Raw genomic sequence first — 23,791 nt, 5'->3', positions numbered from 1 at the left:
AGTTATTCGGCTTGGCATTGACTGAAAGGGCTGCAGGATGTCCTCCTGAGGGATACGGTGCCCAAGTCTATGCAATCGGCACGTTAGATCGTGGAAACCCGAGAAGATCCAAACATTTTGAACTGGGAAGAGATCCGGCGACCTTGCCGGTCAAGGTCAAGCATGAGCACAGGCAGTAGAAATTCTCGTCATTTGCGAGTTGGCAGTATCTTGCTGAAATGTAAGCCCAGAGTGACTCGCCATGCAGAACAGTAAAACGAGGAGTAGAATATCACCGACGTACATTGTGCTATAAGGGTTCCTAGGATGACAACCGCAGGTTCAAAATGGTTCAAATGGCTCTGAGCACTATGGGACTTAACTTCTGAGGTCATCAGTCCCCTAGAACTTAAAACTACTTAAACCTAACTAACCTAAGGACATCACACACATCCATGACCGAGGCAGGATTCGAACCTGCCACCGTAGCGGTCGCGCGGCTCCAAACTGTAGCGCCTAGAACCGCTCGGCCACTCCGGCCGGCTGATAACCAAAGGGATCGTACTACGGAAAGAAATGGCTAACCAGACCATCACGCCAGGTAGTCGGGCCGTAAGACAGGCGACACTCAGGTTGATATGCCACAGCTGTCCGCTGGAATCCCATTTACAGGAGAAGTACTGTCTTCAATGATGAGTCCCGCTTCGATTTGAGCCCCACTGACCATAGAAGACATATCTGGAGATGCTCCGGACAGTGATAGGATATCAACCTAACTGTCACCCACCACATAACCCGACAACCAGAAGTCATGGTCTGGGGTGCCATTTTCTTTCGTAACAGGACCTCTTGTCATCTGCAGAGGTCTTATAGCACAGCGGTATGTCGATATTCTACGTCGTTTTGTTGCCGTTCATGACAAGCTATCCTGGGTTTACATTTCAGCAAGATAATGTCCACCGGCATTTGACGAGAGTTTCTATTGGCTGGATTCGTGTTTGCCAAACCCTGCCTTGGCCAGCAAGATAGCCGGATCTCTCCCCAGTTCACAATCTTTGGAACAGGGCCTTAAAACCAGGTCGGGATTGAGTCGATCTAATGAGCCAGTTTGACAGAATCTTGCACGATGTCCCTCAGTAGAGGCAGAGGTTGACCAATACGTTATTATTCTGCTCAATTTGTAAAACTCTTCTCTTGAAATCATACAATTTTTCTGAAATTGTGGTCATTTGTTTGTCTGTACATGTATTTCACATTGTCTGTACATGTGTTTCACATCTACCAATATCCGTCCCTATTTGATAATTCCTTCGTGGGGTGTAGTTTCTTTCTTTCTTAAAACAAATATGTAAGTGGAGTGATAGTGAATGTTTAGAATGGCTATACGTCAATAAGTACTAGTGGGGACCAAAACTGCTGCCCTTTCCTATAGCCCAAACTTCATTAACCTATTACAGCTCCAAAGCGTGTAACACACTTGTATGACTCTTTCTTCAAAGTATAGAACAATCTGTTCGAGCATTCGATAAGCAAGAGTGTAGTAACTATCATGCGGGACATTTGGGTTACTATCAAGTACCTTCATACTGGGTATTGTATTGGTAGTCGACGCTGTAGAACAGCTACTGCAATGAAGGAGAAGAAGTATTCCATGAATAAATGATAGAAGAAAAAGATTTGTGGCCTATAGGGCACTAATCGAGGACACCTTAAAGTAATCAATCAAACCCTAGTGCTGTTGACTTAACTGGAGCCAAAGCTGAACACGATCACATAAAACTTTATTTGATTTGCTCAACGAGTGTTCTGTTGTATAGAACTTAATTCCGGCTTGGTAAACAGTGCGCATAATACTGAAAAGCACCAAGGATCACTATGCAACTGACAGAACTTCGTTACTCTTGTGGGGCCGTGGGAGGCTGTATGGTCTTGCTGAGAGATTGTTCAACACGTTTGACGTCGAGTATCACTGACAGTGACAGGATGCTCCGGCGCTCGCTGCCGTGGCTCACGAGACCAGCAGAGCACACACTCACACTTGACGTGCTGCTCCAGGAAAGCAGCCTTTGTGCACCGCATGAGAAACGCAGCTGCAACAGGAATTCTATGATGCTGTATACTTTAGGAGCTGGAGGCAACCGGTGCTTTTGTTGCAACAAAAATCATTTTGTAGGATTCAGCCATCCTGTATAATATCCAAATGTCACAATAAAGCGTTTCAAAGGCCAAACCTCTGATAATTACGTTGATAATTCTCCACTCTACTCTGATTTAGGCAGAATCAAAGTTTGTGATGGCTCCCACAGACGGCGATGCAGAGAGTAACACAAATGAAGAAACGTAAACAGGCTTCCACGGCCAGTTTCAGCTTAAGCCCAGGCAACATGCAGCACGCCCCACAATAACTTTTACTACGGAAGTAGAAGAACTCTGTTGCCTTACTATTAAAAAAGTTGACAACAAACACAAATGATCCATTTTCTGTAAACCCAAATGCAGATATGTTATCGTGAATGCCTGTTCATGTGCCCTTACAAGAGACTACAGAAATAAAAAAAAACAAATAGTAGGCAAACGCACACCCAACCAGGAGACCGTGCAAATAAAGAAATAATGAAAACCATCTCAATGAAATTTCACAGCAATGTGCCCCCAACCAGAGAAATGTGTTAGAAAATCTGAAGTCAGATGCCGTTTCCAAGTTAACAACACGCTACAACTTCGCGTAGAACGTTAGTTGAGAAGTGCACATGACAAATTTGACAGCTGCGGCGTAAACAGACTCAAATGTAATAATTGTGTTAAGTACTGTATCGTCCAAACCGGTCGCTCTTTTAATGTTAGTTTTGAGGAGCTTTTACAGCCGAGTAACAAAACTGCCTTTGGGTTGCACTTAGCGGAAACCGACCATACTGTAGGGAGTATTGAAAAAAGTTTGCGTGTTCTCCACAGAGCGCAAAAAGACCGTGCTCTCAGTTTATTGGATGGACTTTAAATTTATAAAGCCAAAAGATAGAGCCGCGAAAGTGCTCAATGGGGAACATGATTTTGTACCCAATGCCTGCTTTTCTTTGTTTGACGATGTTTTAAGTTAATGATAGAAAGCCTCTCATCTGTATATCTTGCCCTGTCGTTACGTAGTATAGGGCGCATCGCATCACACATTTGCTCCGTTTGCTCGAATTTGAGTCTCCCTTCTCTTTTTATATGACACATTTCATTAACAAGATAATCTTATTAAGTGATTATTACAATATTTCATTACAGTTTTCTTGGAACGGCGTGCCCGAAGGTACGTGAGGATCTCTATTTAATAAACTCCACTGACTTCGAGGCTCTCTATTTATTAAACTCCACTGGCTTCTTGCCTACGCTGCATTCCGGTGACGACGCCAACAGACGTCACTGATTTGTCTTCATCATTTTTCGCTTCTTTCTCTAGCAATTTTATCAACTTCGTTGTTTCACTAGCTCCATAACCTTGTTCTTGTATATGTTATTATTTTTATCTAAAATGGCCATAAGGGCGTCTCACAAACATGTATCATCACTTAACTATTTCCTTCAACAATTTTAAATTTAACTTTATTCGTTTTTATAATTATTAAAGTTTATCACTGTAATAACTTATTCATTTGGTAAGCTTACTATAGACTTTACCTATTGCATTGCTCATTTATTGCATACTTTACAATATTATAATCAGCGAATATGTGTAGACTTACATTAGCGACATGTAATGAGCTTACGGCACGAGCATTTGCTGTGGCTACTGCACTGTAGTTAGTCATAAACAGTAGCGATAGAGACATTGTGACTGCCAGAACTGTGACCTAGTTTACATCACATTTCAAATTTGTGAGACACTGTTAAGCTGATTCTGTGTTTATTTTGTGACGATGCCAGAAAGGCTTTATTGTATTAGAAAATGTTATAAAACAGTTATGCCTCGTCATATCTTAAGCGTATGCTTTCACATCTATGAAAGTAATAATTTTTATTTTTGGCACATTTCATTTTTCCAAGACGTAATCTGTTCACTGGTTGTATTTTATTTCCCATGTTTTGCTACAGATCTGAAGATGGTCATTACTTACCGAAACTGGTAGTCTAAGGACCAAAAGTCTTGTGATCACTGGCGGAAATAAAAAAACTTCATCAAATAAAGTCATTTTGCGTCGCGCTATCATGAACTATTAACAATTAGTCATTCTGCAAAGACGATCGAAACGTTTCTAAGCTTCAAAATGACGAGGGCCAATTCCCAGAACGATTTCTTTCAAACAGCCCAGATCGAGCTCGGAATAATACTCGTAGTATGAGACGTAGGCAAAAGTCTCGTTGACTCAAGGAGGCAGTTACTGAAAAATGGCAAGGTGGTATTAGTCAGCTAAGGAGCGGCGACATCCATCTCGCATGGCACTGTATTGCACCCTCCACGAGATCGTGTGCCAACACTGTCTGAAGACCTCTGATCACGCGTCTGCATCGATATTCATACTGGGTAGAGAATCTTAAGCACTGTTAGATACCAAAGTCGGCAGTTACATTCCACTACTGATCACTACTCCCACCAAAATTTCAAAGACACATTGATCTGAGGGACCTTTTTTTTACTTCAAAACTACCCATCACTGTCCACTTTGGCAGCCTCGTCTTCAGCGCATCCACGTTTTGGAACATGCCCTCTTCCTTCAGTGAATTTACTAGCTGCTGCGCCAGAAGTCCTGTTGTAGTTCCGCACTATTTTGTAGTGTCACAGTCAATGTGAATCCCCAGTCACAAAATGCGATTTTAAAGTGTGATGTATGTTTTATAGTCTGTCCGGCTCAGAACTTTTAATAATGTGATGTAAATGATGATTAACGCCTTAGCTCTTCAAACGAGTTGTTTGTGTAAAATTCAGAATAATTTACACTGCGGTTAAACGTTGCCACATAACTGCTTTCGCATTCTAAGTATTTTCTAACATTACTGGGATTTTATTTTAAGCTGGGCTACGAGCGAAGGTGCCGCTCACCGGGCTGCCTGTTACACTGCATCACGAGTCACCCTATTTGCGAAAGGTACAGTTGAAATGAATGCTGTGAAGATGCGAATTGATGAGAAGAGACGTCAGGGTCGTTTACGAGTAGCTGTACAGGTGTTACAGACGGCGACATGCAGGATTAAATTCTGGCCACAGCAGAGAAATACTGTACACATCTCCCAGATTTATTGGCTGGGATTTACGGACTGTTTACTGGGCAGGAATGTATCACAAAATATTTCTGTAAGCGCAGTAAAATTCCCGACAATAGACGCTCCAACTAAGATGTTATGCAATGAAAAGCAGAAGAAACGTTTTAAACTTTATATCAATGTCGCATTAATTAAATTTAGCCCATTTATAAGCAGAATAATTAATGAACCGAGAAGAAGTTTTTGAGGGAATCATTTGACAACGTAGTATGATTCAAGATCATGATCTATCTCATTCTATAGTCGTTCCTACAACGTCAGGGTCTCCACTTCTAACGGGACAATGTTCATATACACTCTTTTCCCATTCCCGAATATGTTTTTTGCGATGTTGGTGATCTCTTCTGTCCATTGCGAATAACAGACCTGAACCCATTAAGGGGGGTAGGATGTCAAACGAGCCGACTTGGAGCAGGAGAGGCACCACAGGACATTTTATTTTCTACTGTCTATACTTTTACAAATAAATTCATAAAAATTTGTCAGCATGACCAGGAAGGATCCGGAATTCACACCAGTGGAAGTGCAAAAACATAACAAAATAATTTTTTTTAGATATGAAATTTCATCATTTTTTCACTTATTGTTGGCTGCATTTGTTGCTATAGGTACATTTTTCTTCACAAGTAAGAGAAATTCTTTCATGAATTTTACACAGCATACAAACCATACTTAGAGGTGTATGAAACTCTAGAATTTTCCAAATCTATTAAAAATTGTGGTAAAAATTGAGGTAATTAACTACAAAATTGGATTTTTTTCTAAACATAAAGTTTAAAACCTAACAGCTCATTCATTTTTTCATAAATTAAATAGATTCTAGAGTTTCAGACACCTGTAAGTATGGTTTGTATGCTGTGAAAAATTCATCGAACAGTCTCTCTTACTTATGAAGAAAAGTGTACCTATAGTAACAAATGCAGCCAATAGTAAGTGAAAAAATGATGAAATTTCACATGTAAAAAAAATTATTTTGTTATGTTCTTGAACTCCGCTGCTACGAGTGTGAATCCTGAATCCTTCCTGGTCATGCTGACAAAGTTTTATGAATTTACTTGTAAAAGTATAGACAGTGGAAATTAAAATGTCCTGTGGTGCCTCCCCTGCTCCAAGTCAGCCCGTTTGACGTCCTACCCCCCTTAAGAAAATATTGACTTTGTTTTTATCACACACAACTTTTGTGTGGCATCGTTTCCTCTCCACCATACATAGACATTGGACTTGTTTGCTACTACACACGAAAAAAATGTTGACTCATCGGAAAATATTCATCTACTTTCCGTATCCACGTAATTATACCAAAAGCACTGCAGAGCTTAAAGTATGAATGACACAGACGGATCAGCAGGAACACTACCTACTACATACTCTGACACATTCCAGATTTAACACTAGATTTTGGGGCACAGTCTGGTGATCGGTTCTACAGCACAAGCCGTTATCTCATTGCGTGTCAAATACTGGGTAAGAAAGTCTTTTGTAGCATTCGAACCGGTTACCTAATAGAAGAGCAGCACGTCAGTAAAGGGAACGGCTATAAGGCTACTTAGTGTTATCTTGTCAACAGAGAGGAAATGTAGTTTATATGAAACAAAACCCCACTTGTGTGTGCAGGTTGGTGGAAAGTACGCTACACTCTCCTGCTGATGGGCATGCTGGGCGTGGCAAACCTGTATGCGCTGCGTGTCAACCTCTCGGTGGCCATCGTGACCATGGTCAACTTGACGGCGCTGGAGATCCGAGAGGCCAGGGAGGGTCATCACCTGAACGGCTACGCCAACACCAGCACCGAAGACGTCTGCCCTGGAGAAATCTACGAACCCGGCACTTCGGACGTGAGTAGCTCTCTAAATGGAACCTGCTTCCACCAGTTGTCAGCTTTTTTAAGGTGGAGCACTGAACTGATGTGACAGATATGTAATAGTGACCCAAATCAGGAAACTCACTATACAAATCATTGCATTTGTTAAGATCAGTAACAGGACATCCTGTACGACATAAATATATCGGATGAAAGAACGTTGCTAGCGTTTCTCGGCTTTCTCCAGTCTGGTCGCTTCGTTACAGGTCCGTAGCTCATTGTCAAGAAGGCTACAGGAAAATGATGAGAAACATTTAATTTGTATCTAACTGGTAACATGTCATTTCAACAAGTGCTCCAAGAATAAATGTTTTAAATTGTTTTCAGTGGAAAATTTCGTTACCCTGTGCGTTGAAAATCGGGTTATTTAGCGTTGAGAATGTGTACTGTGTATTGTATTTGTTGTCATGAACACATGCGTACACTGGTATCACGCTTACTTCTCCTTCTCTAACGAGATAAAATGCATATTGGATACAACCAGAAATTTTCAAGCCTCAATATGCAACGGTTATATTATTGGTGAAGGGCACAAATACATCCATAGCACACACTGAAATGAGAATAACTTTAGAAACGATTACTAATGGTTCATATAAAACAGCTTAACTCTTAATCAGATTAATCTGTTCCAGACAAGAATAGAATTCAGTTATCAGTATAGATCAATGGACACAGACTAAAGAGCTTAGTGTCTAAAGTTTCTATGAAACCATGTAGATAAAAAATACTGAAGTGGTGCCATCACGTGGATAGGCTAACCAAAAACTTCGGGAAGTTTCAGCCCGCTTTTCTAAGGCAGGAAGATACTCTGCTGTATAGCGCAGTGATGGTTTTGTGACTGTATCCTAACTTTTCTGGTTTGCCTCTAACACCTGCACGGTATTATTCTAGCATTTGTCCGGAATATACAGGATGTAGTAAAAACTTTCATCCGATTTGACTAGGCTATATATATCCTACATGGATGGAGATATACAAGTTAAGATTTACTTCAAGTTTCTCAGTTTTTATTTTCAAAGGAAGTATCTGGCATCGTTCAGAAGTATTCACATATAATCTTTGGGTACTTTTTACAATTAGGTTACGGGTCAAAGTTTTCATTTACGTTTCACAAATGATCAGCGTGCCCTCCACTGGACGCACGGAAAACATCTACACAACACGCTAACTCATCCCATTCTTTTTCAGGCATGTCTCGCGATACTGTATTAGCTGATACTGCTATATGGTGTTGCAGTTCACGCAAAGTTGGACTCTTCTAAAAGCCTCCTCCACCCAAAAAATCACATTCCATGATCCCGTATGCACTTTACCGTCGATCCATGAGGTAGCACATTTTTAAGAACTGTTGTCAAATACTGGTGTCAGTGCGGCGATACTCCAACCTGTTGAAAAATGAATTTCTCAGAATACTCTCTCAATTGTACAAGAAATGAATCTTCAATATATCCAAGTACTGGTAAAATCTTGTGTTGTCGGGGAGGAGACGGAGGTCTTAATGTCATAAAAATTTATTAATTAAAATTTTGTAAATTATAAATGTCTAGAGTGCATTTTTTTGGTACAATTAAAGCGCGGTAACTAGTTTCGGTTCCTTTCTCCAACCATCTTCACATCGCCGAAACCGAAAAAGAAGCGATGAAAATGCAGTGAAAACTATCATCATTACCTGCAGTCATGTAGCTACGTGCATTTGTATTGTGGGCCAACAAGACTGACATTATGTAGTTACAAACATCACGAACGAGCCAGGTTGAAAAACCATAATTTCACAACGTGACGGTAATAAAGATGGCGAATGGCTATCTGCATTAGTAAAAAAATTTTTGTAACTGTATAGCAAGTATTATGGTGAGAAAAGTATATGCAGTGTCAGTATTTGCAGAGCCTGGCTTCCACAGAAATGACCCAGCTTAGCGTATAGAATAGTTATGTTTATGAAACTTGTACAAGGTGGAAACTAACAGCCCAACCAGCCGGACACGATACTTAAAAACTAACTGAATTATCTGATAATCCAGGACACTACATGACCTATCTGTCTCATTATGAAGTTTGTAACTACATGATATCGTTGTCTTATTGGCCCACAATACGAATGCATGTAACTATAATTTCAGATAAACGATAGTTTTTGCTGCGTATTGGCGGCTTTCTTACAGTTTCGTCTATCTGAAGATAGCTGTAGTAAACAATAGAAACTACTTATTGTGATTTAATTGTATTATAAAAGAAAATTAGGGTATAGGTATGAAATTTTCTTAAATAAAAAATTTTTTATTCCATAATTATACATTTACAGTACATGATTTCTGTAACCGTCCTTTCTGTATAGAAGACTGTACATGAAACGTTTTTTTCCAAAAAGCGGTTAAATAACGCATTAAGCTTTGGAGAGTCTTCCTCACGCCCTGCTGCGCTTTGTGACGATTGTGTTCCCCATATTCTCGAGTTGCTGCACTTTACTCTCAGCTTAAATCGAATGTAGTCTCATCAATGAACAGTAAAGAATAAATTTTTATTATACTTCTCCACGACCATAATGAATTTCCAAAATCTTTCACGATATTAATTACCTCTTGTAGCTTGTAGCACCTAACTGTCAATTTGAAAATTATTTATTACGCGAACGATCACTGAGATATATAAAAGATTACTCACATTACCGATTTCGGAAATTATTTTCTATCTTCGGTTGTCTTAAGTTACGTTGTGCAAGACGCGACAGTTGGCTGCGACTGCGACGCTGCCCCCTCCTCTTTTCCCACCCTGGCAGACGGCGACACGGCCGCAACACGACTGGAGTCGTCGCCGTTTCCCAAGCTCCGGTCGGCGGCGGCGGCGGATTCAAATACATAAGAAAAATAAGAATTCCGATTTTCTTGCTGTAAAAAATACTGTATGTTAATGCAACAAAGTTACATCGGCTCCCAGAGTTACTTTTTCGATACAGATTCTCCTTTTACTTTAAAAAATTGAAAAGTATCCCTTCCGGTTTTGCGTGTTTTTTTCGCTGTATATTACTTCTCTATCAATTGTGAGGAAAGTAAAAGGCACAAAAAATTGATGTTTGCGTATCTTACAGTTTCACATCACAGCCTGATAATGAGGTGTCTATTTTTCCGATATTCGTCACAGTTATTCCGATACTTAATTTACAAGTAACCTACTGCATAAAATTTGAATTGTGTACAGTGAAAAATGTGGTCGCTGGCTACTTTACGTATGGTTCACGTTAGGTCATACATCGTTGCCGATGAAAAGAAGCTAACATATCGAAATTATTTTTAAAGTTGAGATCAGAATGATATCGATCTCCGTTTCCGAGATTTGGGCTCATATATCTCCGGGAGCGTCGCGACTAGCCGCCAGTTCTGTCGACGCGCAACGAGAATCGTGTGGTCATCACACGATAGAGAATGCATTTGTTTTGTTTCGCTGACACGTTTGGACCCAATGAAACCATTTTATGTCATATATTTCTCCGGTATGAGTTACTAATATTTCTCCATATGCTCTTGACAATTTCATTTAAAATGCCACGAAATGTAGGTTTCTTAAAGCCAAGTGATCAAGCAGAACCCATTTTCTTGGTTTTGCTGAGGCATCTGAACCTGTTCCAAGCTTTCTTTCTCGTTTATTTCTCTGACACGAGTCCCGAATATTCCTCCATGTGTTTTTGCACATTTCACCTAAAATTCCAATGAAAGATAAGTTTATTAACAATAAGCGCACGCTAGCGTCATTGCATTGTTTCAAGTTCTTGACAACAAGATAGGGTTTCACCTTGAACATCTCTAGAATTTTCATTCTGAACGTCTACAGTATACACTAGCAGAAATGTGGAAGAAATAATGTCCATGCTTGTTCACAAAATTTCCCCAAATTATACTTGTCAGTTTCTCCCATGCAGAAACTTTTGGAACAAGCTAAGGCAACTTTCATAGCCGACTGACTCTTTATTCCCATCCAAATGAACTTCCATATTCTTATATTCTGACAGCATACATCGTTATGGATGACATGAACATTTAATCTTGCCAAGCTGCACTCAAAAGATGACTCCAGGATTTACAAAAGACGAATTTCAATTGTGAACTGTGTCAGACCAGAAGGACCTTGTAAAACAGTAGTGCACTTTTGGCACAAGTTTTTTGAGCACCACCTTCTACCAATGAATTGAAGTGAATGTGACAAATTACTTATTGCAGCAAACTGTTTGCGCAATCTGTTGAGAAACGCCTTCCTCAAAAACGAACATCTATTGATTACAGAAAGCTGTACAACAATCTGGTGGTGGTTTTTCACAACTAGAAGGTATCATCAAGACACCAATCTACCGTTTCCTTTCGAAGTGAAGGTATTGTAAAATGTAACTTTCTCGTTATACTTTAGATTGTTCATTTTATAATGTACTTGCCGTTTTCAATTTTTATCGTCACAAAAAAGAGTAATGCGAAAATTGACCTTCAAGTTCATTTTCATCATTCTAATTCTACATCTGCATGGATTATATGATTTTCATAACAGGCCTGAAAAATTTGCATAATGGGAAAATATTATATATTTCACTCACCTGCCAGTTTCAACTGTGCACCAATTTCTTCCCAAATTCTGTCTCTGAACATAGTGTCTCTATATTTAGGGTTCTTCAAATCGTAAAGGCAAGGATGTAGCGAGACCAGCTCACAGAGCATCACATCCTGTGAGTGGCTCATTTCAGTTTTCCTTGAGTGGCTTTCTGGCAGCCGTACGTCTTTGTGTCGTGCGACTTCCGTCGCAACACTGCTCACTGGTGCAGTGCTGCGACAGCTGCCGCAACAGTCGCGCGTCGCATCCCAAACTCGAACTGCGCATGCGCCAGCAGGCAACTTCTGACGTCACGTAGCGACCCGTCGCAGTCGCTAGTGTGCGTCGCGTCTTGGACAACGTACCTTTAGCCCGCAAAAGTTTTGTACAGGCTAAACAAATATAGTTAAGCACTTTGAATATCTTAGAGTTGTCTAAAATTTCATTGCGCTTCAGATCGTCACATGACAAAAGTGTCTTGTGTTATGTGACGATATGATGTACATTAATTAAAATTTTAAGGAACTTTACGATGTCAAGAGCTTAACTATGTTTAACGCGTACGAAATATTCTTTGGGTTAAGCACTTCTAAAGATAGCATGTAATTGCCGAAACCGATAACACGAATATTCATTTATGTATATCTAAGTGACCGTTGATGTAATAACTCATAATACAAACATTACGAAGGTCGGGTACTTCCACTCAGTAATATGTCAATTTTTAGAACCCTATTTGGTTTGGACCTTAAATTTCACCGCAAAACTCGCCCCACTTTATCATGGCTGGCACGACGAGTAGACTTGTGTGGACTATGTGCAGAACACTGTTTGATGTAACCTACGTTTCGATCATACGGCGGTGACCTTTGGATTTCGCTTTGTATACACAACAGCGCTAATGCCACGTACATTGCTCAGAGCTGTAGGAAGCATAGCACTGTGCTCTCGACAAATATCACGCCCCACAGTTGTAACTGAATTGGACCTGCTAAACCGGAAAACACAAAACGCCACTTATTGCTGTGCTATCGTTATCTTGAGCCTCAATGGGGAAAGAACGAGCGAACATGTGAGCCAGCCGTCCCACAGAGACTCCTACCGGTAACAACATGGACCGGAAATTTACGAAAGAGGCCAAGGTAAACCTTCGTTTTCAATGCGTAACTTGAATTTCACCCCAAGTTTCTGTCTTCGTTCAGGCGTAGGATATACTTTTGCGAAAACAATTGAAATTTTTTGTAACACCATTTTCACTCATTCTACTGCCATTATGTGAAATTTTGCGTACATCGGATAATGAGGTAATGTTTATGTACGAGAGTCGTATGACGTTGGGTAATACGGCACTATGATGCGCCACCCGCAGACAGGGGAGTTCCTGTGGGACGAGGAGCGCCAGGGCTACATGCTGGCCGGCTTCTTCTACGGCTACGCCCTGGGGCAGCTGCCCGGCGGCATCCTGGCAGAGAGGTTCGGCGGCAAGCTGGTGTTCGGTCTGGGCACCTTCCTCACCGGGATCCTCACCATCGTCAGCCCGTTCGCCGTCTGGCTGCAAGAGGACCTGTTTTTTGTTGTACGCCTGTTGGAAGGCCTTGCCGAGGTAAGACCTGCCGGAGATAGAGTATGCACAATCGTTTTATGGTTTTGATGGGCTGTTGTTTGTTTGTATTTAAAATTATGAACAGATGTTTGTCGCCCCGAGCATTATATTTAGAATTGTGCCGGCCGGGGTGGCCGAGCGGTTCTAGGCGCTACAGTCTGGAACCGCGCCACCGCTACGGTCGATGGTTCGAATCCTGCCTCCGGCATGGATGTGTGTGATGTCCTTAGGTTAGTTAGATTCAAGTAGTTCTAGGTTCTAGGGGACTGATGACCTTAGAAGTTAAGTCCCATAGTGCTCAGAGCCATTTGAACCATTTTCATTTAGAATTGTGAGGCATTGATTGGAGCACAATCTTTCAATATAGTGTGTATAATGTGGTTCGTGACGAATGGTAAGTAGCACAGGTCATTCATTGTATGGAAAGGTTTCGAAACCACATGTGAGATGTCCATATTTTCTCGGACGCTGTGCACAGACTGTTTAGTCGTACAGAGAAAGCAAACAGGACCTTTTTGTAGGAAATTTGATGTAGTTAAATTTTGTAGAGATGTGTATTCCCTGGGAGTCACGGTTTACAAGTTATTCAAGAGAAATACATTTGAAAGTTTCTCTGTATGTTTTTCTTGGATAATTCGACAATTAAAGCCTCTAGAAAAAATTTATCCTATTTAACTACAAACTAAAAAATTTTCTACAAAAAGGTCCTGTTCATTTTTGTGTCGGACTAATAGTTTCCATGCAGTGAGCGAGAAAACACACGTGTGTGTGTGTGTGTATGTGTGTGTGTGTGTGTATGTGTGTAACAGATATGAGTGCAGATATTGTGTGCATTGGTACCTCAACATGTACACATATCATTGTGGTGGTTGTATTTTCTCTGCATTGAACAGTCTTCCCACAAACATGTCACAAAGTGGACGATCTGATGTTTTCTGCTTGGTCGTAACGGCATCACTAAGTGTATTACACCTGCCAGTATGGGCTAACCGTTTTGCGTTCTGGCGTCCGCACTTCAACACCTGACCTGCTGCCCGGGGTAAAACAAGCATTAATGGCTTGCACTTGCCACATGTACTTGGACATACTGACCAACCTAAATACACTCCTGGAAATGGAAAAAAGAACACATTGACACCGGTGTGTCAGACCCACCATACTTGCTCCGGACACTGCGAGAGGGCTGTACAAGCAATGATCACACGCACGGCACAGCGGACACACCAGGAACCGCGGTGTTGGCCGTCGAATGGCGCTAGCTGCGCAGCATTTGTGCACCGCCGCCGTCAGTGTCAGCCAGTTTGCCGTGGCATACGGAGCTCCATCGCAGTCTTTAACACTGGTAGCATGCCGCGACAGCGTGGACGTGAACCGTATGTGCAGTTGACGGACTTTGAGCGAGGGCGTATAGTGGGAATGCGGGAGGCCGGGTGGACGTACCGCCGAATTGCTCAACACGTGGGGCGTGAGGTCTCCACAGTACATCGATGTTGTCGCCAGTGGTCGGCGGAAGGTGCACGTGCCCGTCGACCTGGGACCGGACCGCAGCGACGCACGGATGCACGCCAAGCCCGTAGGATCCTACGCAGTGCCGTAGGGGACCGCACCGCCACTTCCCAGCAAATTAGGGACACTGTTGCTCCTGGGGTATCGGCGAGGACCATTCGCAACCGTCTCCATGAAGTTGGGCTACGGTCCCGCACACCGTTAGGCCGTCTTCCGCTCACGCCCCAACATCGTGCAGCCCGCCTCCAGTGGTGTCGCGACAGGCGTGAATGGAGGGACGAATGGAGACGTGTCGTCTTCAGCGATGAGAGTCGCTTCTGCCTTGGTGCCAATGATGGTCGTATGCGTGTTTGGCGCCGTGCAGGTGAGCGCCACAATCAGGACTGCATACGACCGAGGCACACAGGGCCAACACCCGGCATCATGGTGTGGGGAGCGATCTCCTACACTGGCCGTACACCACTGGTGATCGTCGAGGGGACACTGAATAGTGCACGGTACATCCAAACCGTCATCTAACCCATCGTTCTACCATTCCTAGACCGGCAAGGGAACTTGCTGTTCCAACAGGACAATGCACGTCCGCATGTATCCCGTGCCACCCAACGTGCTCTAGAAGGTGTACGTCAACTACCCTGGCCAGCAAGATCTCCGGATCTGTCCCCCATTGAGCATGTTTGGGACTGGATGAAGCGTCGTCTCACGCGGTCTCCACGTCCAGCACGAACGCTGGTCCAACTGAGGCGCCAGGTGGAAATGGCATGGCAAGCCGTTCCACAGGACTACATCCAGCATCTCTACGATCGTCTCCATGGGAGAATAGCAGCCTGCATTGCTGCGAAAGGTGGATATACACTGTACTAGTGCCGACATTGTGCATGCTCTGTTGCCTGTGTCCATGTGCCTGTGGTTCTGTCAGTGTGATCATGTGATGTATCTGACCCCAGGAATGTGTCAATAAAGTTTCCCCTTCCTGGGACAATGAATTCACGGTGTTCTCATTTCAATTTCCAGTAGTGCACGTATGTCCTATAATAGCTACAATTATTCGTCTGTAGATGATGTAAATGGTGACGTAATGTTGTTCAGTCACCAGTGGTAGTATCTCCATCTATACCCATAACACCCCAGATATCAATATCGGTAAAAAGAAACACTGCAGCATTTGTTGATCTAAAGTAGGTTTCTGGTAATATTGACAGGAATACGTTATTTGAAATTATGAATGTATTAGGTGTAAACTTCAGGGAACCAATCAGAAATTGTAGGAGCCAAAGAATGTGTAAGGGAAGCCGTGATTAAGAAGGGAGCAGGAGAGGGTTGTAGCGTATTCCTGATGTTACTCAGTCTGTACACTGAGCAAACAGTATAGGGAAATATGGAGAAATTTCCAAAGGGCATTAACATTCATGGAAAAGAGGTGGCAAAGGACGTAGTAGATCAATTAACCGAATGAATAGAGTATTGATAACATGTTGTAGGATGGATGTCAACAAAAGAGGAAAAAAAGCAGTAATAGAATGTACTCGAGTTAAATCAGGCGCCGAAGAAAGAATTAGATTAACGAAATGAGAAGCAGAAGTAGAGAGGATACAAAATGCATACTTGCTAAAACACAAAAAGTATGTTTGATAAAGAGAGATTTTTTTAATATCTAGTATAAATTTAACAGTTAGGAAGACTTCTCTGAAGGTTTTAATCTGGAGTGTAGCTTGTACTGAAGTGAAAAGTGAACGATAAGCAGTTAACATAAGAAGTGAAGAGAAACTTTTCAGACATGGTGCTGCTTGAAATCAGATGTGTAGATCAGACAACTAATGGAGGGGTACTGATTGGAACTGGAAAGAAAGAGAGTTGTAAAACTTGGCATAAACATACATCGAGAAGCAGCGAAGAATCATCAACTTGAAAATGGTGCAATGCGTGGGTGACGGAGGAGGGCGAAAACTTGCAATTAACAACGTAGATGAAAAATATTTTAAATTACAGTATGTGGCCAAAGTAGTGACTTTTTCTGATGCTTGCATCTTCTTTCACCTCTGACATTATTTTCTTAATGTGAAAAGTTACTTGTTGTATCCGGATTCGGAATCAGGGAAGGGCGTAACACCAATGGAACTGTGTCAAACATGTATTCTGGTGTTTAGATCGACCATTGGGTTGAGAACACAATTAATTTAGGTTACGAATGTTTTCTGTTTCAGGGTGTGACTTTTCCAGCTATCCAATATATGATCTCCAAGTGGTCGCCGCCGGAAGAGAGAAGTCGTTTCTCCATGATATTTTCAGGTATACTTTCTTACACCTTTCCCCAATTTTAGAAACAGACATATCTACTAGCGACCCCTGTCCCATCATTCGAGATTAATGTTACTAAAACACATATCATTAAATGTAACCATTATAGGCTACACTCTCAACTTCTTTTGCTTCAGTACAACACGTTATATAGCAGTAGAAGTGCTCAGCTAGTTTTTTTTTAATATTACTGCCGATCGATCGAGATCTGAAATTAGTAAGGAACCCTGATTTGAATTATGATAAACGAAAACGCTATCTTTGATCGAAAAGAATATCACATAACTTTCAGCTGTGCTCAACTCAATATAATCTAAATATTTCCATAAACAAAATAAATGTGATAGATTTCTTAGGAAGAAACCTTCCTAAGAGCCAAAATAATGATCAACACATCCTCTGAAGAGAGAAAATATTTATTTAAATAAGTTCCAAATCATATGTGGCAGCATAAGAACATTAAAAAATAAAAGCCACAAGGACAACCAGCTCAGATTCTATAATGCTATCGGTATCCCTATCCTGCTTTATGCAACTGAGCCATGGATAATGAGAAAGAAAGAGAGAGAGAGAGAGTGAGAGAGAGAGAGTGAGAGAGAGAGAGAGAGAGAGAGAGGTAAAAGCCGCGTACAAACAGCGAAAATGAAGTTTCTAAGGTTTATGAAAGGGTTTTCTAAACGATATCGATTTAGAAATGAAGCGATTGTAGAATGTCTGAAAATATGTAAACTAAACGATAAAATGGACCTACATGAAAAAATGGAAAGGCCATCAGAACTTACGAGTGGAAGAAGACTAAAAAAAGCAGCTAGCAGATACAAGCCAGTTGCAGTTAGGCGAGGAGTCTAGTGAAAAGATGGGAATAAATCCTACAGTCCTATGAAACCAGAACAGGTCACTAAGACCTAATCCTTTCTGGGGAGAAGAAGCAAGATAAGTTCCTGATGTGTGTCTGTATTTGCCAGTAATTGGGTCACGTCCATAAGAAGGAGTAGTGTAAGCGACGGGGTTCTCGGAAGGGGTAGTAGTGCATGTGTGTATGGGGGTTGGGGGATGGGGGAGCGATGAGGATGTTTCTGTAGGAGTGTGATAGCGTCTGAAAAGGTCTGCTCTAGAAAAGACGTGGCACAAAAGATATCTATGGATTCCTTGTAGACTTTCCAGTTTTTGTGGGAGTAATATTAGATATCCTTTGGATGGAGATTGGGATGGGAAGAAGGGGGAAGAGACAGGGTGCAGGGGATAGAATGGAGAACAGCTAGGTGATTACTTCCAGTTCAATCGAGGACGCTGCATTGAGGCCTCAAGTGTTGGGAGAGGATAATATGACTTCTGGGATGGTGCATATTTCAAGATATTTGTGCTGGGGGATAGGGACAATGTCTCCTTGAAGGGAGTCTGTAAACTGACATCATTGGTGCTCGCAACAGATCTGCTACGGATGTTAAGGTCAGTGGAATAACATAGATAGAAAAGGTATGAACGTTGTGGGTGAACAAGTCATAGGGGATGAGATGATTAGGTCAGATGTAGCAGGTGAGCAAGGTAACAGTTAAGATTATGAAGAAGAAAAGGAGGATAAGGTGTTCGGTGGGAACATTGTATAAGGGTTGTGGCCAAATAGGAATATTCTTTTTGTGACCGACTGCAACTCAGCCCCTGGTCAGGGAATGGAATTATCTATGTCGTATGGGATACAGGGTTGAAGAAAGGTCTGATTTAAAAGCAAGGCAAGGATTTTGTATTTGTGTGGGATATGCATAAAGAAGCCACCGGCCTTGCCACACCGGTTCCTGTCAGATTACCAAAGTTAAGTGCTGTCGGGCTGGGCTAGCACTTGGATGGGAGACCATCCAGTTTGCCGAGCGCTGTTGGCAAGCAGGGTGCACTCAGCCCTCGTGAGGCAAACTGAGGAGCTACCTGACTGAGAAGTAGCGGTTCTGGTCTGGTCTCGTAAAGTGCATACGGCCGGAGAGTGGTGCGCTCACCACATGCCCGTCCATACCCTCACCCAGTGATGCCTGTGGGTTGAGGATGACATGGCGGCCGGTCAGTACCGTTGGGCCTTCCAAAGCCTGTTCGGACGGAGTTTAGTTTAATTTATGTATAAAGAAGGCTTTACTTATTGGAAGGGAATGGTTGTTGTGAAATATGGTGTTGTAGTGTTGTCGCACAGCAGTATGAAATTGGGTGTGGTTTGTGTGGGTGAGAACTAGAGGGAATTTAGAGTAGGGTGTCGGTAGGGACGAAGACGACATGAACCTGACTGTGCGAGCAAATAACTTGGGTGTTCATATGGAAGATGGAATAGGCAGTAAGGGAGATTTGTTGGAGAGTGTGTCGATTTTGAAATTGATGGACACTTTAAAGGATGATCATAATGAATGCTGTGAATTCTTCAGCAAAGGGAGGTTTTTTTCAAGGGAATTTTCGGGATTCATGGGGTTATCGATAGGGCAGATTCCGACAGTGAGTTCAGTATTGGTAGGTTGGGGCTTGGCTTTGCATTTCATGGGATAGGTGGTTTGGGAATTGTTGCAGGTAGGAGGGCAAGGTTTAAGAAAATGAGCAGCCTTACAGACTGGACAATTGAGTGTGTTTTGACATTCGACTTAGAGGTGATCACTGCAAATATCACACTTTTGGGGTTGGGGATGGGATCTGGAAGGTCAGATCTTATTTTAGCAGTGTTTTATCAGGGCTCCCTCTTTAAACAGATTACATGAGGTGGAGACAGATTGAATAAAACAGGCCGGCCGGAGTGGCCGAGCGGTTAAAGGCGCTACAGTCTGGAACCGCACGACCGCTACGGTCGCAGGTTCGAATCCTGCCTCGGGCATGGATGTGTGTGATGTCCTTAGGTTAGTTAGGTTTAAGTAGTTCTAAGTTCTAGGGGACTTATGACCACAGCAGTTGAGTCCCATAGTGCTCAGAGCCCCCTTTTGAATAAAACATGAGTTAAGGGGGCCAAGGTCACTATTGACCTGGAGGATGTTTCAGACCTCTAAATCAGGATAGAATTACACATCCTCGTTTGTGACCTCAAGGCTGACTTTTGTGACTACTACAGTGAGTGTACAAGGATGGTGAGGGATTGGTGTTGTGGTGGGAGGTGCTAAGGAGGCTTTGGGAGCAAAGGTTATGTAGTGCTTTTGGAGAGTAGGTTGGTATAAAAGTTAGTTTAGGGACTTCAGTAAGCTGTGGTACTTTCCTGGAATGATTTGTTGGATTTGTAGGTTTGAGAGGTATTTTATGATTTCGAGGGCGAGGGACTTGGGTAATAGAAATTGTGGTTGTGAGTTGCAGAGGATGAAGATGAAAAAGGTAAGTGGGGAGAGGGGATGATGTGTCCATGTATACAGTGTTGTCCAGTTGAGTCTCATGTTTCTTGGGTGTGGGACTGGGAGCATCATCCGTATTTCGGCGTTTTGGTGGTCTTTTAGTGGCTGATGGATGGAAGGACGGATGTGGGATGGGGGTGGCGTAATATTGCGTTATTTAGCGTTATTTGTGCTGAACCTTCAGCATGACTTGCATTGGTAGGTACAGTGTTGCTCGTGGAAGGGATGTTCGTGTCATCATCTGTTGCTCAGCAGGTTGTTCTGGATGTGGAAATCGTAGAAGTGTTGGCTGCTGAATCTTGGCTGAAAGAGACATTGTAAAGAGGTGTGGAAAAGGAGTGAGGTGCATGTATATTGGTAATGATGGTGAAGCATATTGTACGTAAAGCAGGACAAACTTAGGACGGTGCATGAAATAATGTGCTCCACGTGGTGGCAGTGCGAATAGGAAATGGGGGAGTACAGGTGACTGACGTGGTTGACTGATCCATGGTGGAGAATGGCAACGAGAGGCAGTGAGTGATGTGTAAGCAGCAGCCAAAGTGGTGCCCAGGGTGATGGTGATGTAGAGTGGTCGATGTGGCTGATGAGTCAGTGGTTGGCGACAAAACGTCTTCGAGGTTGGCAGGGGTGACAGCAGTAATGACAGGGGTGAAGGTGGTGGCAGAGGCGGAGGCAGAGGCAGCGGAGATGACTGAATTGGTAGAAGTCACCAGGAGGGCGGCTATGTTGACGATCCCCAAGGCGAAAACGGTAAACCCAGCGGATTCTTCGACGTGAACGAGAACGGCACATACAGAAAAACGAAGACAAAATAGACCAGGCATTGTATATGATGCATACTACTGATCTATTTGTGAATAATGGGAGAGGGCTCCTAGCTGTCTGAACAGTACAGGTGGTGGGAGAAGTGCAGCTATCAAATTAGTACCAGTGAGTAGGGCGTGCCCTAGCCACTGTAGTCAATAGCCGCTGGGGATAAGGGATTCCAGCTCTTGGATAAGCAAGCAAGACATTAAAATCCCAAAACAAATAAAAAACACTAAAACTTGTACAGGATTACATAAGAACAGAAAATAATGTGTAGCTATTAAAACAATGTATTACCCAAGAAATGTAATTTATTTTTGAATAACGAAAACTAACGAGGACAGCACTTTGATACTAAAATCGTTGTTAATCGCCAATGGTCATACCTCATGGCTGAGGCACCAACTTCCGACAGGTTTGCATAGCAGAGACAATGCCGCAGCACAGCAAACCGTAGGGAAGCTAGGGTATTTGTGTTGGCAGTCTTCCATGGGGAACCCATTCACGGCTTAGAGGTTCCTGTCTATCTGCACACTAGTGATATCAAAACACTAACTTTAAAATAGGTCATCGAAACTATTAAAACAACCATTCCAATCGAACTCATATTGCTCTTTGCTATTTTATATTTATATTGGGATTATCAATAAAATGTATATCTTTGTATTTGTCTCAATAATTTTATAGCTGTCATCATAACGTTTGTTTCTTCAAATTGCATCTGCTTGCAAACAGCTGCAGCAGTGAGACTCCTACTGGTTTTATGCATCAAAAGTCATGCTTTAACCAGTCTGTTAGTATTGACGAGATGCACTTATTAATGATGTTGTTGTGATTACCACATACCAGTTATAGTATAAGCATGGTAGATCCTTCACTATTTAAGTGCTATAATATTTATTTATAGAACGTGTATTTTTTAAAAAAATATTGCAGGGGATTTACATGTGAAGTGAAAGGCATTTTTTTCTGTTTGGTTACACAGACTGGGGAATTATTATTAATCAACCGAAAGTGCTCATCATCTAGTTGTAATTATATTATATTGCGATCGAGACCATTAACATTTATAATAAATAATGCAGATTCCTATGTCTCCGTCATTTGTCAGGTGTTACACTGTCGAATGTTCTGAAACTAGTGCTGCATATGGACTACTGATTGTGGTTTTACAGATATTTGTTGCTGACTTTGATTTGTAGTAGGTTTGTTGTTGCTTGTGAGTGGTTGATGAGCGACGGTATGTCTGCGGCAGGCAGCTACCTGGGCCTGAGCATTTGCCTGCCCGTGTCCGGCCTACTGTGCGACTCTAACCTGGCCGGTGGCTGGCCGCTAGTCTTCTACGTGTTCGGCGCCATCACCGTGTTATGGTACGTGCCGTGGCTCGTGCTGGTCTACGAATCGCCCGCAGACCATCCATGGATCTCTGAAGAGGAGCGCCGCTACATCGAGGCCTCAGTCGGCGCGGATAAGCTGCAGGTCGGTCTTGCATTCTGGCCACATCTACACTACATGTACGACACACTCTTACATTAGGACGTGTATTGATTACTAAATTAGACTGGAAAAGATTGTCGTGTAACACATCTCTTTCATCGACATTAATGTCATTAAGACCTTGACGGCTTCGTCGTAAGGAACTGGAAAAATGAACAGCCTTCCCCTTCCCCTTCCCCTTCCACTTCCCCCACCCCAAAATCTAGGTGTACATACTCTAATCAGCCAGAACATTATGACCACTGATCTACTATCGATGTAAACCCGTCCAGGCGATAGCAGCGCCATCTGCTGAGGTTTGACTGTTAATCAGACACAGGCACAGTGCATGTATTTTAACAGTGAGCATGCTGTCCATGTGTAGAACGGCGAAGGCGCGCGACCTGTCTCAGTCTGACCGAGGGCGGACTGTGATGGCCCAGAAGCTCGGCAGGAGCACTTCGGAAGCAGAACGATTTTTTGTGTGTTCTACAAGTACTGTAATGACTGTCTTCAACCCGTAGGGAAGCCAAACCACATCCAGGTGTTCTTGTATTGGGCAGCCACCCCTCATTACAGATATAAGAAATCGTAGGCTGGGCAGACTGGTAAAACAGGACAGACGTCGTACTGTGGTAGAACTAACATCACACTTCCTTGCTGGTCAAAGTACAAGTGTGTCTGAATACAGAGTGAACCGAACACTCCTAACGATGGGCCTCCGCAGCTGACGACCCATGTATGTGCCAATGTTAACATCACGACATCGGCAACTGCGATTGGAATGGGCACGTGACCATCCACACTGTACGTCGGCGCAGTGGCAGAGCGTTGCATGGTCTGATGAATTCCTATACATTCTTCATCATGTCGACGGACAGTCGCAAATCCGTCGTCATCCAGGGCAACAGCTCCTCGACACTGCAGGACGGAGACAAGCTGGCGGCGGCTCCATTATTCGCTGGGGGACATTCACATGGGCATCAATGGGTCCAGTGGAGCTCTTGCGAGGCACCAAGGCGGCCAAGGTGTACCATACACTGATTGCAGACCACGTACACTCCTTCATCTCGATCGTGTTTCCATACGACCGTGGAAATTTTC

The 23,791-nt window shown here is 42.7% G+C and overlaps 1 protein-coding gene across 1 annotated transcript in view; it reads left to right on the top strand.

Annotated features, from left to right (window-relative positions):
- LOC126252460 (putative inorganic phosphate cotransporter) overlaps positions 1 to 23,791 on the top strand; it is an 89,713-nt gene that overhangs the window by 20,788 nt on the left and 45,134 nt on the right. The window contains exons 2-5 of the mRNA XM_049953356.1: positions 6,835 to 7,055; positions 13,023 to 13,256; positions 16,967 to 17,051; positions 22,467 to 22,690. Coding sequence (XP_049809313.1) covers positions 6,835 to 7,055; positions 13,023 to 13,256; positions 16,967 to 17,051; positions 22,467 to 22,690 — 764 coding nt within the window. The remainder of the gene's footprint in view (positions 1 to 6,834; positions 7,056 to 13,022; positions 13,257 to 16,966; positions 17,052 to 22,466; positions 22,691 to 23,791) is intronic.

Source organism: Schistocerca nitens, chromosome 4, assembly GCF_023898315.1.
Source record: "Schistocerca nitens isolate TAMUIC-IGC-003100 chromosome 4, iqSchNite1.1, whole genome shotgun sequence".
Classification (NCBI taxonomy): Eukaryota; Metazoa; Arthropoda; class Insecta; order Orthoptera; family Acrididae; genus Schistocerca; species Schistocerca nitens.
The sequence above is the reverse complement of the archived record's forward strand: the minus strand, read 5'-3'. Positions and strand labels throughout refer to the sequence as shown.